Below are 20,127 nucleotides of genomic sequence, written 5' to 3'. Positions count from 1 at the left end.
ACACACAGCACTGTATAAGTTTAGGGTGTACAGCATAATAATCTGATTTACATATATCATGAAATGATTATCACAATAAGTTTAGTGAGGATCCATCATCTCATATAGATACAAAATAAAAGAAAAAGAGGAAACATTTTTTCCTTGTGATGAGAACCCTTAGGATTACTCTCTTCACAACTTTCCTATATAGCACACAGCAGCGTTAATTATATTAATCACGTGGGACATTACATCCCTAGTACTTATTTATCTTATCCAATGCTACTTATTTGTATTATTCATCCATTGTGTCCTTTTGTTGTATGCTGCATTAAATCCTTTAATAAAAACAGATACAAAGTATAAATATATAAATAAAAGCACAAATCTCTCTACATGGCACACAATTTGATATTTCTTTGGTAACTTAGGAGGTATTGTAGAAACTTGCAGCCTACTAGGTAGGTATCATGCTGAATTCCAATGAACTATTTACACAATTACTTAAAGTTAAGGATTAACTTTCCAAAAGAATATTCCTCTTCCTGAGAAGAGAGTATTTTTCCAGATTTCTGTGTATAAAATAATTGTCTGCCTCAGCCACTCTTTAAATTCTTCGTAGAAGCAGCTCCAGGGCTTACTGTCCATTCTGCATCACCCTCTTTGAAGTAATTCAGTCTGAACACAAGTTGTGAGCTTATTCTGAGCCAGTCAAATAATTACGCATAAGGTTTACACTTTTTCAGTGTAAACTCGGAAGTTTTTGTTGAAAAGCAAGACACTAAGTCTAGAGAAGAAAAACCGGAAATACGTCTCTGTAATCTATTGTACTGTTCATAGATATTTAGTTGCATAAACAAACATTTCTGTTGAGTGGGTCAAAAGGGGAAATAGAAATGTTAGAGTTCAAAACTGCATTCCATTTCACAAAGGTTTTTTTATTCAAAATAGGAAGGAACAGAATTGCATTTATTTGCTTTTCTCAAAATAAAATACTCTGAGGTGATTTATCCTGAATATGTTTTCTTCCTAGATAAAGCCACATTAATAACCTCAGATAATTCAAAGGTATGAATAAGACAAGTTAGCCAGTCTACTTTACTTGCTGCAATATTAAAATTCTGGTCGACTGTAAATAACAACACTACCTTTTTATCAGAGAAAAATCACTAAACCCCATATTTCCTGGAATCTATTTGAAGGCACGTCAGGATGCCTCATTTCACTTGAGGAAATTATACACTTGAAATTATTCTGTGATCTGTCTCCAAAATGAGTTTCTAAAATTAGAAGAACCCCTGTGGCTTTTTGGTACTCAATATTCACAAGCCACATCAAAAAATTAGGCAGACCTCTAATGTGCTTATGAAGATAAAATATAAATAAAATCTAGGTGCCAATACATGCCAGTATTGATATTCCTGTTGTTGAGTTTTCATCATAAACATAACTCCCAAGTTTGAAATGACGTGTTAATTACCAGGTACAAATATATAATATTCAGACCTATTTATTTTAAAATTGAAAGCTGAGTGATAGCAGTTCATGAGTTCATGAGCTTTAAAGAGGTTGGAACAAAAGTTCTCCACTGATAATCATAAGCTCTGCAGGGAAATAAATCCTTCCTTAAAAAATAAAATTTAACAGCAAGTAATAAAATTTACTACAGGATTTTCTGTTCTCTCAAGAATAAAGTTAGCCAAACCCATACATAGGAAATGCAGTAGAAAAAGTCTTCATGTATCTCAAAAAACTCACATCTCATTTAATCCTCACAAGTTCCCCATTAGAGAAGCACAATCCTCAAGTTTAAATGACTGTGTTTATTGAACATTTGTCATTTTCACCAGATATGTGGTTATAAAGAAACTAGCTTCAGCAAACTCAGAAGGTGGTATTCTCCCTAGGGAGGTGAGGTCCAGGGGCAGGCATTCCCTGCCTCACTGAGCAGAACATGTACAAAGCCCTCATCAGACGTCTCTCACTGGGCCCTTCTGTCCCCTAAATATTTGTCCTTAAGAAGTGGGAAGGTGTGAAAACAAGCAAAGTGGGAAACCACATGAAGTCCCCAAAACCCTGACCTAAATTCTACCTTCAACCAACACAAATAGAACTAGAAAATGAGTATTTTCCTGTATTACTAGCAAAATTCTGGGCAATTTGGTTAGTTAAAAATCTAATCATAGATCACTAATTTTTCTATTTACTCTAATAAATATGTTAACAAGTTCCTGTTATTGTCATTAGCTACCACCATGCATTGAAGATTTGTGTTTATTATGTGCCTAGTGGTTTGGTAAGGGTTTCTTAAGTAGCTCTATTTATTTTTATAAAACCATAATGAGGTAGGTACTATTATTATCTCATTTAATAGACAAGAAAATTGAGGTTTAGAAGTGAAAAAAAATCTATAAACACTCAGCCTTCTCCTCACCATGTACTCCACATCTTGAAATTTTAGTGCCTAACTGAAGTATGGGCTTTGGAATCAAATAGATCTGAGTTTAGACACTTACTAGCTCTATGAAATTGGACTAGGTCACCGAGCCTCTTTGTGCCCCACATTTCTCATCTGTAAAATGGAAATAATAATACTGTACCTTCACAGAAATGTTTTAGGGCTGAAATGATGTAATGTATATAAAATGCTTGCTCACAGAGTTGTGTATGTGTCTCCTATTTGAAAAATCCAATGTGTACTTTTCAATCCCTAATTTACTTTAACTCTCAGCTATTACTGTAGTAGATACTACAAACCCGCACTATTCTAAGGGTTGTAAACATGCTAATTCACTCACCAAACAACTTGAGATGGGTACTCTGGTTATCCTCACTTTACAGGTAATAAAAATGAAGCACAGAGAGGTTTAAAACTTGCCCCAGGTCACACAGCTACTAAGGAGTAGAGGGAAGGTTTAACCCAAAGAGTCTAGTTTTGGAACCTAGTCTTAACATCTGAACCACGTTTCCTCACTAAGGAAAACTCATTCCTAGAATCCTCTCCTTCTTTGACTTTCAGGACACTGCTTTCCATTTCTTCTCTACCTACAACAGGTGCCTTCTCCACTGCCCTTATGGGTTTCCATTTCCCAACTTCTGTCCTCTGCTGCATACCTTACACCATCTCTTTGTGTGGTCTTACCTCCTCCTGTGCATGTATTGCCTCATACACACTGATAACACCTGTAAACTGACAGTCCCCCCACCTGCTCTAGCCTGTTCTCTACTCTTCACGGTAGGTGGCATTTTCTAGGGGAACACACCCTCCTAGCCAGAGACCACATTTCCCAGCTTCCCTTGCAGCTAAGCACAGACATGTGAGCCAAGAGAATGTGAGCAGAGGTGCTGAGGGCAGAGCTTCATGCACTGGACGTTCTCCTTCCTACTTCCTCCTCCTCCCAATTGACTGGAACTGGAGGAAAACAGGGGCAACTTTGGAAGACAGGTGTCATAAAAGGTGATGCTATCTCACCCCTGGGTCCCTGGGTGAACTTGTGCAGCAGGGCTGCCTGGCAGCCTGGACCAGCTGAGTGGTGCATGAGAGAGAAATACGAGTCCTACCTCATCCAAGCCACTGTATCTGGAGTCAGCACTTTCCTAATTAGTGCACACAAATCCCAGATCTCTGGCTGAGTTCCGTCTCCTGAGCTTCATACTTCCTACTGGGTTTCTGCACATGGAGGACTTGACAGGAACCTTAAACCCAGCATTTTCGAAATGGAACTAATCAAATCCTATCACTCCCCTCAATAAACAGCTTTCTCATCTCTCTAGGGTCCAAGTCAATGTCAGGTGTCCTTGTCCTTGCACCTTCCCTGTCACTCACTCCCCACACCCACCCCAATCATCATTCAGTTCATTCTCTCTCTTAAATATCTTTCATATTCATCTCCTTGCCCTCCTCAGTGGCACACCTGAATTCCAGCCCTTACAATCCCTCACAGTGAATTACCTGCACAGTTTCCCACCTGATTTCCCCCTGTCAAGACCCAATTCTCACCTCAACTTCTGCTCCATAATGCCGACCTAATGATTTTTTTTTTTTTTTTTTTTTTTTTTTTTTTTGCGGTATGCGGGCCTCTCGCTGTTGTGGCCTCCCTCGTTGCGGAGCACAGGCTCCAGACGCGCAGGCTCAGCGGCCATGGCTCACCGGCTCAGCCGCTCCGCGGCATGTGGGATTTCCCCGGACCGGGGCACGAACCCGTGTTCCCTGCATCGACAGGTGGACTCTCAACCACTGCGCCACCAGGGAAGCCCAACGACCTAATGATTTTTTAAGCACATATCTAAAATTGTTACTTTGTGCAGTACTTTTTCAGGTCAAAATATTATAATGGCTTTCATATCAGTACTTTCTAAAGGCAAAGTTTGCAAGTCTCTACTAATAAAGCACAAGAGGAAAAGTTGCTTGAATACTGAATAGGTAACAGGAAGCTCACAACTGAACTATGTTGAGAAAGAGAATGAAAGAAAAGAAGAAGACATTTGTATACCTGAAGCAAAACTGGCAGAATAGTTCAAGGCCTGATTAGATCAAGTGAAGCTTGAATATAAAAGGGATTCATCCCCCCTCCACCAAGACCAAACTCGTCCTACAGGGCTTCAGATGATAAAACAGATATCACCCCAAGTCCGAGTCAACCTGATCCCTGCCAGCAGTTACGGAGGAGATAATGAAGTCAGCAGAGAGGCACGAGGGAGGGTCTTTGCCTTTATACAAAAGAAAACTGAGAATGGAACTTCTTAGGTATATTCCATCTAAATAACCCCTGGGCTTGAAAGCTGCCTATGGTTCACTCTCTGGGCAGGAGATTCTTTGTGTGTTTATCTGAGAAAGGAGCTTCATTATTAATAAATCAGAATCCCATGGCAACTCTGTTCTCAGTTTTACTTTCCTAACAATGTCTCAAATTTGTGAACCTGTTTGTCACTTCATTCGGCAACTACTCACAGACTCCAGGATAAAATGCATGCGTTAGCAGGATATACAGGGCTCTTCATGAGCCAGCGTCTGCCCTGTCCAGCCCTCCTCACGCCTGTGCTCCCGCTGTGCTGTCTCGCTTCCAGCTCTAACTCTGCACCATTGCCTCTGCCTGAAATGCCCTTTTGGGCCCCATACCCCCCAAATGATTTCTGCAACTGGCTAACACCTGCTTAGCTTTAAGATCGGAGGCCCAGTGAACTACTACCCGCTCTGTGGGCTCTCACTGCACATCTCAATCGCAAAGACAGTGGCAATGAAGGACTGCCCACCCAGTGTCAGGCTCCTTCCTGTGTCCCAATCAAGATCATCTCATTCCTACCTCTTCTTTTAGCCACTGATGTGAGGATCATTTCTATGCAGATGTGATCAACCTCACATCAGTGCAACTGGATGGTACCTGGCCAGGGGCCTAAGCTGTTACCTCTTGCTTCCTGCCTTGGGCTTCTCTTTCAACACTTGCCCCTAATTTTGTTTGTTTGGGGTGTGGAAATTTACTTGGTCCCAAGAAGAATCTCACTAGCAGCTTAAGAGCTGGATTCCCTGGGAGAAAAATAATCCATCCCACAACTAGGTAGAGATTGCCATAAGGCCACACCCCCATTTCCCCACCATGTCCTTTTGTACCCACTGTACTCTGTCATGTTTCTTCCTCTGGCTCAGAAGTGCTGAGATAATATTTCTATGTGTAGGATGTTGTGTGTGAAAATTATAAAATAAAAGTTGTTTCTATTAGTCAAAGCAGACATATAGTACTGACTCACCTTCCTAATTCTAACAAAGATGATGACAGGGCAAGAGTGTTAATAAAAAGCGTTGAGAGCTGAGATACTTCCCCCCAAAATTGTACACGGATTATAAAACAAATACCATTTGCCAGGGACAGCAGCGTGCAAAGGAGATGGGTGAGGAAGGACCTCCGATCTGGGTGAGGGCTGAATTCTTAACTCTCAGCTCACAGAAAGGTTAATACACAACTGAGAGAATAAAAACCTCAGACAAGCCATCCCACACGGTCACCATGAGCTGCCCCCAGCTTTAACCTGGGGGAGCACCCCTGCATGTCCATTTACTATCTGTGAGCATTGGAGACCTATACACACCATCACCATCTGGGTTCTTCATCTGGCAAGTCAGGACTCAGAAAGATCACATCCCCTTCACATTCACACCCCTGCCCTCTTCCATCTCTTTATTTGTATGTAGAGATTTTCTGTTACTCAGAAAAGAAATAAACAACCTTCTAAAGAGGCAGAAATGGCGCGGAGCAAAATCATTTGCCGCAAAGGAAATTATTAAGAGTATTTGATATTCAAACCCAATACGTCATGGAACATATCAAGACTAAGCATCCAAAGAAAAAGGGTCCCAAAGGCACACAGCTTCGTAGAAACCATCTTTCTGTCCGGCCCTTACATAACCTCTGTGAATAACTATTCTGAAGAAGCAGTCAATCTCTTTTAACAGTAGTTTTTCTCCTAACTACAAAACAAAGAAATGTGGTTTTGGAAGCATATTTTACTTGACTCTCTCCCTCTTGGTTTTACATTTTGAGTTGGTCCATTTGAAGTAGGGCCTGTTGTGAGCTTGTTTACATCCATTTATTTTTCTTGAGGTGGCATACAGAGGAGGAAAATGCCATTTCAGTTTCTTTGAGGAGGTGTTCTTTTCTTAATTTCCTACCTGAGAGCAAACACTGCAACTATTGCCTACAACTGTGGTTCTTCACACTTTTAGGTATGGAGCCCCAAGAAAAGCTGATGAAAGCTATAGATCCTACTCACTGAAAAATGCATATAAAATATCAAAAACAATTTCAACAATACCACTTTTCTCTTGAAGCCCGTCCAAGAACACAGGTCCATGGGCAAGGGGTTAGAAGTCCCTGTTCTACCAAAACTTTTTTTCTACCAGCCTTCTTTATTCTCTCTCTCGTCTTATTCTCCAATCAAGTCTAGAACTTCAGTAACTGGTATGATGGAAAACTCGGCAGGTGAAAGAAGGAAAAGACGCATCTCAGTCTTGTATTTTACCAACTTAAACTCTGAGTCTGAGGTTTTGCTGAAGCCAAGTCTCACACCCACTATTTAGACAGTGTGGTTACACAAACAGTCCCAAATTGCAGGGTAGGAAGCAGTCAGGAATCATTGGTCCAGGCCACCTCCAGGGGGCCTTTTACACTGCAGTTCCCTAGGCTAAAAAAATACTCTTCAATGGATCTTTGCATGGCTGGATCCTTCTCACCACTGGTCTCGGTTCAAATGCCACCTCCTAAGACAGCCTGTTCCTAAACATCCTATCTTAAATAATTCCCTCACCAATAAAGCCATTCTTTAGCACATGACCCTGTTCAGAGTCTTCAAAGCGCTTACCGCCACCTGAAATGATTTTTTATTGCTGTTTTTTTCTTGTTAAATGTCTATATCCCTAACTAGAACATCAGTTATACTGGAGGAGAGTTTTTTGTCTGAAACATTTTCCATGGTATCTTCAGCGTTCACAATAGCACTTGGAACCCAGGAGGCACTCAAAACTGTTTGAATGAATGAATGGGATAGAACCAAATTGAGGGTCAGAGATAGTTTTATAGATTTTTAAATCTATACTTTTATACAAGATTTTATACAATCTATACTTTTAAATCTATACTTTTATACAAGTGGATAGCTCATTATGGATGTTTGAGGGGCTGTGTGCCAAACCCAACAATACCACTGATGGAAATGTTTTTAAAATGTGCGATTGTTGCTATATTTCCGCTCTGTCATTTTTCACAGATTTCAAATATGTCATAAAATATGACATATGGGTCAGGGACCATGCAGGCCACCAGATGGTTGAGAATGATTTATTTCCTTGATTTCAGACTACTGAAGAAAGACTACAGGAAGAAAGTCAGTTCTTATCTCTAAACTTACAGAATATGAAAGATAAAAGGGACCTTGAAGTTCATCTAGTCCAGATTCACTCTTAATTTAAAAATCCATTCTACCCACCAATGACACAGTTATCTGACCTTACTTTAATATTTTTAGTGATGAGACACTCACGACTTTACAAGAGAACCTTTCTCACAACTGGACGGATTTTGATGAGCAAGGTTTTCCGTCTATTGATTCAAAATTTCCTTCCTGTAACTTCTGGCCCTTGGAGCAACAATGAATAAGTCTAGTTCCTGTTCAGAATGATGAACTTTGAAGACCTCTAAAATATCTCCTTTCAGTACTTGCTACTTCAGAATAAATTTCCCAAATACCAACAGCTGTCCCTTACTTGTTCACCCTTTCAGACCCCTCATCTTTCAGGTGGATGATCTCTGGGCACACTGCAACGAGGAAACGTATGTTCTCCTGGGCAAAGTGGAATTAAGTCTTATTTTTAATGATGGATTTAATTGTACTTTTGCCATAAAGCTACTAAGTGATCCACGTTTGTAAGTCAGCTATGCATATAATTATGCACTATGTTACCAATCTCAGCATCTGTCATTAATTGTAAAATGCAAAAGCAGATTACTCTCATATAATGAACCTCTGTCTCTGCTGGAAGTTTGTCTAAAGAACATCTCGTCACTGATAATGTCAGCTTGCTTTTCAAAGTCTTTTGATGAAAATATGAGAAAACTTTTAAAATAATATGGGTCATCAATTTGCACTTGCACAATAGTGTGGTTTCTTTTAATCTTAAAATTCATGTCACAAGCAATTCTAGACATCCTGAAATTAAACTGTCTCATTATGAATACTACTAGCAAAAGTGAATTGCATTTTTAAACAAAAAAATTTTATTAAATGTTTAATTGACTGCCTTTCAACTAAATAATAAAACTGAAGTGAATCTGTCCATACTCAGACTTTGTGGGAAGATATGGTAAATTCATTCATGTTTTGTCATTCTCAGGATCAATATTGGTTATAATCATGTTACCAGTGTTGATCACTAAAGAAAGTAGAAATTATTACATATGTAGCCCAATAATTCCCCATATTGACTTGCTACTCCTAAAAACTAACAAATGGATTAAGTTCACACTAGGAAAGTGGATAGGTTTCAATTCACATGTCAACACTTACATCTATACTGTAATCCTCTGGGGTATTTTGGTTTTGGATTTTTCTGCAAAATGGTGTATTATCCCAGCAGGAGGCTCTCCCTGGGGCTTACATCTTAATAAATAAACGTCTGTCTGTAATCATCTGTTTTTTAAAACCTAGTGGTAAGTTATGTATTTGAATATCCACAATTACATCTGCATCTAATATTATCTTAGAAATATTAAGCTTGATTTCCTGTTTTATGAAATCAATAGGACTTTAACTGGTGAACTTGTTAGGTGACCATCCCTACTACAGTCACCAACCAGTATTTACCTTTCACTCAGAAAAAAAAATGTAACATAATCACTGAGGAACTCAGAGACACTGACTCAATAATTCTTCGTTTAATATACAATATCTTGTATATTCCTCTTCATTCAAAGCCAAAATGCTACTAAGCATAATATGTTTAAAATGATAACATCCAAACACAATACTTCCCAGTAGTGTGAGGCATGACTATAAGTATTTTGATTATCTTTTAAAGTAAACACCTGAGTTATTCAGTTGCTTCAACAATTCTTGTTATGAGATAAATTTCATCCCCTCTAAATTCATATGTTAAGTCCCTAATCTCCAGTACCTCAGAATGTGATCTTATTTGGAAATAGAATCCTTGCAGATATAATTGGTTAAGATGAGGTCATACCGGAGAAGGGTGGGCCCCTAGTCTAATATGACTGGTGTCCTTATGAAAAAGGGAAATTTGGAGGCAGATGCAAACAGGGAGAATGGCATGTAAAGACAAAGGCAGAGATCTGGGTGATGCTTCTACAAGCCAAGGAACACCAATGATTCCCAACAAACCACCAGAAGCTGAGGCATAGATTCTTCCTCACACGCCTCAGAAGGAACCAACCTTGCTGACACTTGATCTCAGACTTACAGCCTTTAGAACTGTGAGACAATAAATATCTGTTAAGTTACTCACTTTGTGGTACTTTCCTGCCCTAGAAAGACTAACACAATTCTGAATCTCTTAAAGATATTTGGCACTCCTCTTTGTGGCCTGCCTTCAGAGGCCAAAGCACTTCATTTTGGGTATCCTTAAATGTGGCAAAGGCTTGTCCTCTAAGATGAACTTTTTAACCGTCAAAAGTTATTCATCTCTAAGACATGAATGAAATAAAACATTTGTGTGGGTAATCCAGCATCATTTTCGAATTCATTAATTTACACTATAAATTAATACAACTGATTTTCGAGCATCTCTACAACTGACTTTGGCAGACAGCCTAAAAGATGTTTTGAACAATGACAGTATTTCTAGGGAAAATCAGGTGTGTGTGTGTGTGTGTATTATATTATGAATGATATAAACTGTTACTTTATGTTAATATGATTTGTGGTACCCAGATACTTGACTGGTGATGTATCTGGGAAATGATCCCAGCCCATCAGCCTGAGCAGCTTCCCTTCCACCTGATTCACATTTTGAGCTTCCATTCTAGATCAAGACTACAATGAAGCCTTCTATAAAGAGGGAACTGTCTTATATCTGTGTTGGCCTACACAGGAACTGCTAGTCCCAAGTGGCTGTTGAGCCCTTAAAATGTGGCTAGTGCAACTGAGGAAACGTAATTTTTATTTTATTTTATTTTAATTGAATAGCCAATAGCCACTTGTAGCTATTGGCTACTATACTGGAATGGTGTAGTTCTAGATTTTAATTTGAAAATAGGATTTCTCTGCTAACAAAGTTTGAAAATCACCATTAAAGATGAAGGAATAGGAAAGCTTCTGCTAACAAAGGAATAACAGATGATTCTGATGAATTCTCCCGGAAAACATAAATATGCAAGTTTCTTAGCCACTTGATAACTGACTTTAATCCCACTGAGCACCTAACTTCATTAAATCAGCTAAAACTAACATCACTGATATTAGCCAGCAGGGGGACCTGAAGAGTCGAGGACAGCATTTTCTCTGGAGAGTAGAAGGGTTTTGGGGGGTTTTTTGGGTTTTGGTTTTTTTGGGTTTTTTGTCCATCCCCTGCCCCCATGTTTTAGTCTATATGGAAGCCCTAAATACACATTATGCTCAAGAACTACAAACCTTGTCTTCCCCAATGTCCAGAGTTAGTCACACACTCTGCATGTCTGTTTTTAAAGCGCTCTTAGGAAGTGGCAATAGAGCTTGGTTCTAGACAATACAGTTCAAAATCCAATTAATTCTAAGACCTAGTCTTTCCAAATTTACTTTGTTAAAATGTGATTAGTATTCAGATTTTTATATTAACTTTTAGCTTTGTCTTCTTTCTCCACATTTCAGAGGAAAACAATTTTCGGGTCCCTCATATTTAGACAGAAGAGGAAAATTGCATTGGCATGTTGTTGATTCTTTACTTCCATGATAAGTTAATGACATATGGCCTTACCTCTTGATAAAGGTCACTGAGATCTTCCTGGTGGGCCTGTTTGGAACATCCTGGGAATTCCCTAACACAACAGGAATCTGGGGGCCAGTCCATTTCTGTCATTTCCAGCCAGTCGGTGAAATAGACAACTCCACAGCACTTGAACTGCAAAAGAATGACTGGTCAGGCTCAGAAACAACAAAAATATTTTCTTAACTTATGGGAGACTGAACGTTAGATTTCTTAAATATTTGCACCCAGAGCTAAAGTCACTTCTGTCATCACCTAATGATATGTGCACATTTTATGTTGACAACAGAAATGTAATAGAGGACTCCATAATGGAACAATTCTGAACAATAATGCCCGTAACACATGAAGACAGATCAGGCATGACTGAGTCTTACCTCCCCCCAAATGTAAAATCCTCTACAAGTGATCACATAGCAGCAAAGTTAATACACACTAACAAAACAAATAGCTGAAATCTTATATTTAACATTAAACCTCTAGCTACTAGGGAATAGTTGATCAATCTATTTGCATATTGCCTAGTTACCAACTTAACTGCTTAACAAATTCAAATATTATATTAAAACTTTCTGCAATCTCTGTAGAAAGATTTTTGGCCAACAGCCCACGTCACAGAGATTACCCAACTCGATTCATTAACCAGAACATTTCCAAAAATTTCTGAGATGGAAGCATAGGTTTGGTCAACAAATTTTTATTCAACTGAGTGAGACTCTTGAAAAAAGCTGTCATATTCTATCACCATAATCTCAGAAGAAATGATGTGTCTTTAGTGTCAATAAAGTTGGATTTAAGACAAACTATGTTGTCTTTGTTTCTTTTTAGTCTCATTTCACCAACTATTAACAAAAACCTTCTCTGGTCCAAGTTTAGAAACCCTGCTTCAGGACATATGTAGATTAGATTCAGAGTAATTAACTATGAAAACTTTCTGCCCTTGGGTAGAGGGCAGTTACTCTTCCATATAGTCAGAAACAAGGGTTATGTACAGGCAGTCACGGAGAAGAATTTTGCCAGGAGTGACTGGCTTTGAAAATTATGTAGCCCAACAAATCACCCTGTGCTCAGGATTAACACTGTATTGTAAAATATCACAATCCACCATTTCAAAATTTCAACTAAAATAAACTTTAAAGAATTCTGAATTTCTTACGTAAAATGAAACAAGGAAATACAAAAAATCATTTTACATTTTTTCACTTGCTTAAATATCTAATTTGTGTGTGTGTGTGTATGGTACGTGGCTCTCTCACTGTTGCGGCCTCTCCCGCTGCGGAGCACAGGCTCCAGAGGCGCAGGCTCAGCGGCCATGGCTCACGGGCCCAGCCGCTCCACGGCATGTGGGATCTTCCTGGACTGGGGCACGAACCCGTGTCCCCTGCATCGGCAGGTGGACTCTCAACCACTGCACCACCAGGGAAGCCCAATATCTAATTTTAAAGAGAAAAAAAAAATGGTCATGAAGAACCTAGGGGCAAGACGGGAATAAAGAGACCTACTAGAGAATGGACTTGAGGATACGGGGAGAGGGAAGGGTAAGCTGAGACGAAGTGAGAGAGTGGCATGGACTTATATACACTACCAAACGTAAAATAGATAGCTAGTGGGAAGCAGCCGCATAGCACAGGGAGATCAGCTTGGTGCTTTGTGACCACCTAGAGGGGTGGGATAGGGAGGGTGGGAGGGAGGGAGATGCAAGAGGGAAGAGATATGGGAACATATGTATATGTATAACTGATTCACTTTGTTATAAAGCAGAAACTAACACACCACTGTAAAGCAATTATACTCCAATAAAGATGTTAAAAAATAAAAATAAATAAAGAGAAAAAAATCATCTTGAGTACTATAAATGATGAAATACTGATGCTATGAGTAACACTAAAATTTTCCAAGAAACTTTAAAAATAATTTTAGTATTTCCCTCTTACAAATGTGTTCTAAAATCCACAAATATACCACAAACATCACCAATTAAGTCAAACATAAGTTAACATCATGTATTTTACATAAGTCATTGAGTATCCATAAAAAATACATGTAGTAAAACGACCACTTTCTAAAAATCATAAACTACTACCTTTCCAAGTCAGTCTTTTTAAATCCTTGCATGCAGAAGAAACCTACTTCTCATTTCCTAATGTCATGTGTTTTTCTGTGTTGCTGACAGGAGGACAGTTCTTGGAACATGCTCACTCCGTCCACAGTAGAACAGCCCATTTATCTGGCCTTCTCAGGAAGTGAGGTGCTCCACACAGATGACTTTTCCAAATAACTTATGCATAGCATGTTCTGTGCCAGATGCTTTTTTTTCTTTTAATGAGTCACTGAGATATTGTTGCTTTTTACATGGTTGTTCTTCTTCATCAATAGAAGATACTGAATTGATACTGAAAATTCTCCTGGAAACTCCCTTAAGCAAACCCATTCTTAAGCCACACATGACTATGGTCTACGTCTCCTTGGCCACTCTTCTAACATGCTGTCAAACCGGAAAATTCCACCACCATTTTACATAAGCAGAACCTGAGGCTCTAAGGAACAGGACAAGTAAGTTGCCAAGATCACAGACCAGCCAGCGGTGGAGTCTATTTGTTCTCAAGCCTATACTCCAACTTCTATGTTAGAATCAATCAATAAATACAGTTCTTAGCATCAGTTTCTTTAAAGGTATTAAATAAACATCACTAGGGCTTAAGTGAGAGTCCACTAAAGTGAAGTACATGCCCAGACCTGCACCGAATGAGGAGTCAGGAAAACTGCAGCCTGACAAGGTTGCTCTACAATTTATTTTGGGAGAAGGTGGTTAGCTGAATTGTGTCCTTCCGTCCCACCACCGAAATTCACGGTGAGGTTCTAACCTCCAGAATGTGACCATATTTGGGAAGGTCTTTACAGAAGGCATTAAAATAAGGTCATAAGGGTGGTCCTAATCCCATCTGACCTATGCCCTTATAAGAAGAGGAAATTTAAACACAGACACAGAGGGAAGATGATGTGAAGACACAGGGAGATGACTTCGGCTGTCTACAAGCCCAGGAGAGAGGCCTCAGGAAAAAATCAATCCTGCCGATGCCTCGATCTCAGACTTCCAGCCTCCAGAGTTGTGAGACAATAAATTTCTGTTGTTTAAGCCACCCAGCCTGTGGTACTTTGTTATGGCTGCAGCCCTAGCAAGTGAATACAAGGGGCTTTTAAAAATTCTTTCAGGAGGCCCGGAGGTCTTCACCACCTCCTCTGGAGTGAAATAAGCCTATGATGTAAAGGAGGGAACTTACCATACAACCAATCTAAAAATATGTGCGCTATCATTTGTAGCGCTGTACATTATCGACCTAGGGTGGCGCCCTCTTTGTACCATTAGAAAAAAACTCATTTTGTTTTTTTACCTGGATTATCATGGTCCACATCACAATTGTCAGAAAATAAAGAGCTCTAGGAAGCTTCCACTCCGGGCAGTAGCTGAACACAGCTTATTATAAATTCCCTAACGCTTCACTTATTTTCCCTTCACGTTGTTTTTAGTACAAATGAAGAGTAAACAAACAAAGTCAGGAAGCAGTTAAATAAACAGGAAATCTGTGCTGCAGTGATAATTTTCACCATCTCAACAACTGTAACACAAAGAGCCAGATTTGGAGATTATCCTGGACTTGAACCTCTGCCTGTATCCAAGACAGAGTAACTGAGCAGGGAGCAGGACATCTATTGTGCAAGACCCTGATTCTCAAATGCTTTGGAGCCCAGCTTTAAATGCCAGTAAAAGAAAGAGATAGACTTGGTCATCTGGGAATGTCACTCCAATCGCAAGGAAACTGCTTGGGAGAAGAACTTAGTTTGAATCAATGGTTAACTTCAAGTCACCAGATTTTAAACATCTAAATATAGTTCCTGTCTGAGAGGATAACGGGATGCAGTGCTATATGGAAGGTAGGTAAGAAAAGCTAAAAGCACTTAACTTTGTAATGTTATTGTTAACAATAACTTATGATCCCATTTAATCTTCTCAACACCTGGAGGAGATAGGTACTTTTATGATCCCCATTTTATAGATGAGGAGACTGAAGCTTAAGGAAGTTAAGTAAATTACAGAAGCTCATGTAATAGTAAGCAGCAGAGCCAGAATTTGAACGAAGTCCTTCTGACTAGAAAGTTCATGCTTTTAATGATATGCTGAGTCCTAATTTCCAAATAAGACCCATTATTTTAAAATTTCAAATGATGTTTAAATTACAGATAGCTCTAAAAGTCATGAAAAATTATCCATTCAAATCGAGCTTGGGTAATTATCAAGGAATTCTCATTAAAAAAGGAAATTTTAGTTTAGCAAAAGGGCTTTTAAAAGATTCTAAAATATATGTGAACCGTGGGAAATGAAGCAGAAATGGTGGAAGAAAAGCAGGGCATAGAGCTACTTAAAGTATTTCTCAATAAAAAATTACACCAGTGGTAACTGAATCATCGGCTTAACTTTTCAGCACAGGGAAAATGACCAAAGCCAAAGCTTTGAACACTTGTTTTGAAAGTGTGTCATTTATTCCATACCCTCTACCTCAGAAAAGGTAGCACTTACCTCTCTCTGAAAAAAATTCCAAGCATGAGTAAGCCACCGGTATCTCGGTAAGCCATAATTTGTCATTCTGGCTTTCAAAGTGACCATGTCTGACCACTGTACTGGAACCTAGGGATAGAAAAGACAAAGTATCAACAACTGTAACATGCAAACAGCCACGTTCAGACACACATACATTCACAGATTCACGCAAACACAGTCACTCATAGACTCATCCACATACTCACACTTACTTGGAATGTACTGCCATTGCCAAACACTGCCTTAAATTTGTATTTGTTTGTGGCTTAAATTAAGCTCCGCGTTATTAAATACTTATCAAACAATCTCTACTTGTAGATTTTTGTACTAAATGAGGAAGTACTTCATATTAAGCAAAATAATGCGAAATCACTTAATGCCGATATCAAGTTCAAGGAAATCACAAAGAAGTAAAGCTCTATGTTCTGTAGATACACCCGAGCTCCTCATAACAAGTGATCCCTGCTGCAAAATGCCCTTTCATTTGATTTCGTAATGCTATGAAATGGTTCTTTGAAGTGACTGCAGATTATGGTACTAAAATAAAGGGAGAAGAATTAAGGGAACGAGTTCAGCTCAAGCCAAGCCTCACTCTAGAATAAGTCTGTAAACTTTTCAAAAAGTGGATTTTAGGGCTTCCCTGGTGGCGCAGTGGTTGAGAGTCTGCCTGCCGATGCAGGGGACACGGGTTCGTGCCCCGGTCCGGGAAGATCCCACATGCCACGGAGCGGCTGGGCCCGTGAACCATGGCCACTGAGCCTGCGCGTCCGGAGCCTGTGCTCCGCAACAGGAGAGGCCACAACAGTGAGAGGCCCGCGTACCGCAAAAAAAAAAAAAAAAAAAAAAAAAAGTTGGATTTTAGAGGCATGCTAGAATTCTAGAAAAATTGTTCTGAAATTAAAGCATTTTTTTGTGCTCTGCCTCTTAAGGTACCTAGCACCATGTCCCTGAACAGTTTTTAATCATGACACAGCTTCAGGTACACAACACAACAGCTGGCAAGAAATCTAATTAGCATACCATGTTATGTTTTGTGTACAGTGCTACAGGAGAAATGGGGTCACAAAAATCCTAGTCTCTCCACACGTGTGTTATTAAAGTAACTCTTGGGAAACTAGACAGACATCCACACCTGATCTATGGAGCAATACTGACCGGGCTAAGTCAAGCAAATTTGACACTAACTCAATATTCATAATATTTTGAAATCTTATTTTTAAAAATAGTAATATCGGCCTTTCCTGGTGGCGCAGTGGTTGAGAGTCCGCCTGCTGATGCAGGGGACGTGGGTTCGTGCCCTGGTCCGGGAGGATCCCACATGCCGCGGAGCGGCTAGGCCCATACCGTACAGCAAAAAAAAAAAAAAAAAAAAAAAAGCAATATCAATAGTAGTTTAAAAATTCCTGGCCACAGAAAGTCTTCATTTTGTTCCTGTGTTAATTTTCTTTTTTATTACTTGGAAATGTACAATACAAAAGAAAACACCCCAACACCTGGGCACACAACTTTGTTCCCTAAATAATGGGCTGACTGGGTATACCGTGTGTTCATTTGGTTCCAACAAAGTTCAGAGAACGAACCAACGTTCAAGCTATGCACTATAAATTCTTATTATCTCATATCCTTTTGAACATAAAATAAATAGAAGTGAAATAAATTCTCTAGAAATTTATAATCTGAAACAGTTAACATGATTGACAGATTTCATCTAGTGAAGGAATGATGAATGGGAGGTGAACATGTATACAAAAAACAGAAATAATGGGAAAATAGGCTACCTGATGCTCAATCTCTTGATTTGGTTATTAGAACAGTCTTATTTTTAAGTTATTTTCCAAAATAAATTAAGTTGTTTCCCACTTGTGACCACAATTGATCTGAAACCAAATATAGCAAGAAACACAGGTGGTCACTGAGGTTCAGGCACAAAATACAGTGCTCTGGCCATAAAGGAAAACACACATGTATTGGCTCCTTGCATGGAACAGAGAAGAGCACAAAGCCCATTCTACGCAAAGTCTGGGTTCTGCAAAATTTTGCAGCTCATAAACTTTAACGGCACTTTTCATGCACGTTGCTATTAGTGCAAAGGCAATAATAATAAAACAAAATTCTGACAAACGTTTTTCCTAAAGGACTACTTTCCACATTTCACTTTTAAACAGCCCTTGTTTTATCCTGGTGACTTAATGGGGGAAGATTTACACAAGCAAAACAGTGATGTATGCTTTCAGCGGGCACGGCAGTGTACACCCATCTAGTACCATTGTGATACTAAAAAAATACTTGCAGATGGCCCCTTCACAGAATAGAAGCAAGTATCTAAAAAGTATCAATTCCTTTCTGTTTCCTCAAGTTCCTTAGAATTATACTAGAGTCAAAATATTTCCTTTCAAATACCTTAAATTAATTCATTTCAAACTTGTTATAATTTAGGAAATTTATCAAATATTAGTATGATATAAACATTGTTCAAACCATTTTTTTAAATCCACTAGAAAGTAAACTCATTTTTAAAAACCTCTTAATTACCAAAAAGAACACAAAAGCTGAGATGAGGAGATCAAGAATTAATTATACAATTTACTACTCATTGCTTGAATGTTAAGGAGATCCATGTGTTTTTTGAAATTAGAAAAAATTAGGAAGACACCAAAACTGAGTCCCTGGAATCCATCACTTTTTCATTCCCTTAATATGCCAAGTTTCTAGGGATGGTGTGAAAATATGATTCTCAAAGACAACAAGAGCATTCCTATTGTAAGAGGAGATTTTGTTTTGAAGATAGTGTTTAACTTTATATTAAACTAGTTAGAACCTGCCCTGACTTTTCAATTATTAATAGAGAAAAAAATAACCATAAATTCTCTCTTCTTACTGAGAGTTGTCACACATTGAAAGCATGAGTGTTTTCAGAGGGGTTCAGCTGTCTAGCAGTGCCAAAGTATCGTTTACATGTAAATTGAAGTATGTAGAGTACCCACTAGTCTGTAATTACCACTTAGTATTCAAAACAGTGTCACAGTACAGTAGCAGATTTACCATAGAATCTTTAATAACTGCATCAGTACCAGAGATGTCTTCAATTTTCTTACACAACTGCCAAAATGCCTCTCAGAAACAAATGTAAAAGAATCTGCTTCATGGGTGGTGGTGATGTGATGAATTGGGAGATTTTGATTGACATATATACACTAATATGTATAAAATAGATAACTAATAAGAACCTGCTGTATAAAAAATAAATTAAATTAAATTAAAAAAAAAAAAGAATCTGCTTCGCTTCTTAAGAGCTCTTAAATTTTAAAATGTTGAAGACTGACCTGGGGAACTTGCCACAGATGCAGATACTCAGTCCCTGCATTTTCCTCTATTCCGATCTAGCAGCTCTGGCCTAGAGCCCTATAATGTGAATTTTAAAGAATCACCCTGGTGGACTCCTGCTGTAGACAGTCCAAAGACTACATGCTGGGGGAAAAAAACATCATCTTTCTGAAACAGAGTTACTCTACGAAGCTCACAGTGGAAGAATCTGACCTGCCACCACAAAAACAGCCAGACTTCACAGACATGCAAAGGTGCTCAACCTCACTGATAATCAATGCACCAATTTTCACCAATGAAGTGAGCAAACATTAAATAAGTAATAATGCCCAATAGAGCAGAGGTGAAGTGGAGTGGTATACCGAACATGACTGGTAAAATCTTAAGGTTAAGAAACTCTTATTCTCATTCATTCTAACACACACTTCTTAATTTGGAAGATGGTTCGGCTTCCTGCAAACAGAAGGTGCATGTTTCCTAGCCATCAGTGTACAGCTGCAGTCAGCATTTTATAAGGTTTTCATGTAGCTTTTCAACTTTTCTCAAGTCCTGTTGCAAATGTGAATATTTCCTATTATACACTCAGAAGATGGTAAAATTATTTTAGAACATATATAATTTTCAGTCTATTATATCCATGTTTAAGCAATCTGTGGAATTAAAGATATATATAGGAATAGAGGAAATGAAAAATTACAAATTATGCTTTGGAACTATGCTTTAGACACAGAAAAGAAAATGCTACATTTCAGAAGTATTG

General features: G+C 38.7%; 1 protein-coding gene across 1 annotated transcript in view; it reads right to left on the bottom strand.

The window, feature by feature from the left end:
- The window catches only part of TSPAN12 (tetraspanin 12), a 65,402-nt gene that overhangs the window by 7,536 nt on the left and 37,739 nt on the right, over positions 1 to 20,127 (bottom strand). Inside the window, exons 6-7 of the mRNA XM_060156000.1 lie at positions 16,023 to 16,130; positions 11,438 to 11,581 (exon numbers count right to left, since the gene is read on the bottom strand). Coding sequence (XP_060011983.1) covers positions 11,438 to 11,581; positions 16,023 to 16,130 — 252 coding nt within the window. The remainder of the gene's footprint in view (positions 1 to 11,437; positions 11,582 to 16,022; positions 16,131 to 20,127) is intronic.

The sequence above is a fragment of the Lagenorhynchus albirostris genome, chromosome 8 (assembly GCF_949774975.1).
Source record: "Lagenorhynchus albirostris chromosome 8, mLagAlb1.1, whole genome shotgun sequence".
Taxonomy (NCBI): domain Eukaryota; kingdom Metazoa; phylum Chordata; class Mammalia; order Artiodactyla; family Delphinidae; genus Lagenorhynchus; species Lagenorhynchus albirostris.
Note: the sequence above shows the minus strand (reverse complement) of the source record. Positions and strands in the feature narration are given on the sequence as shown.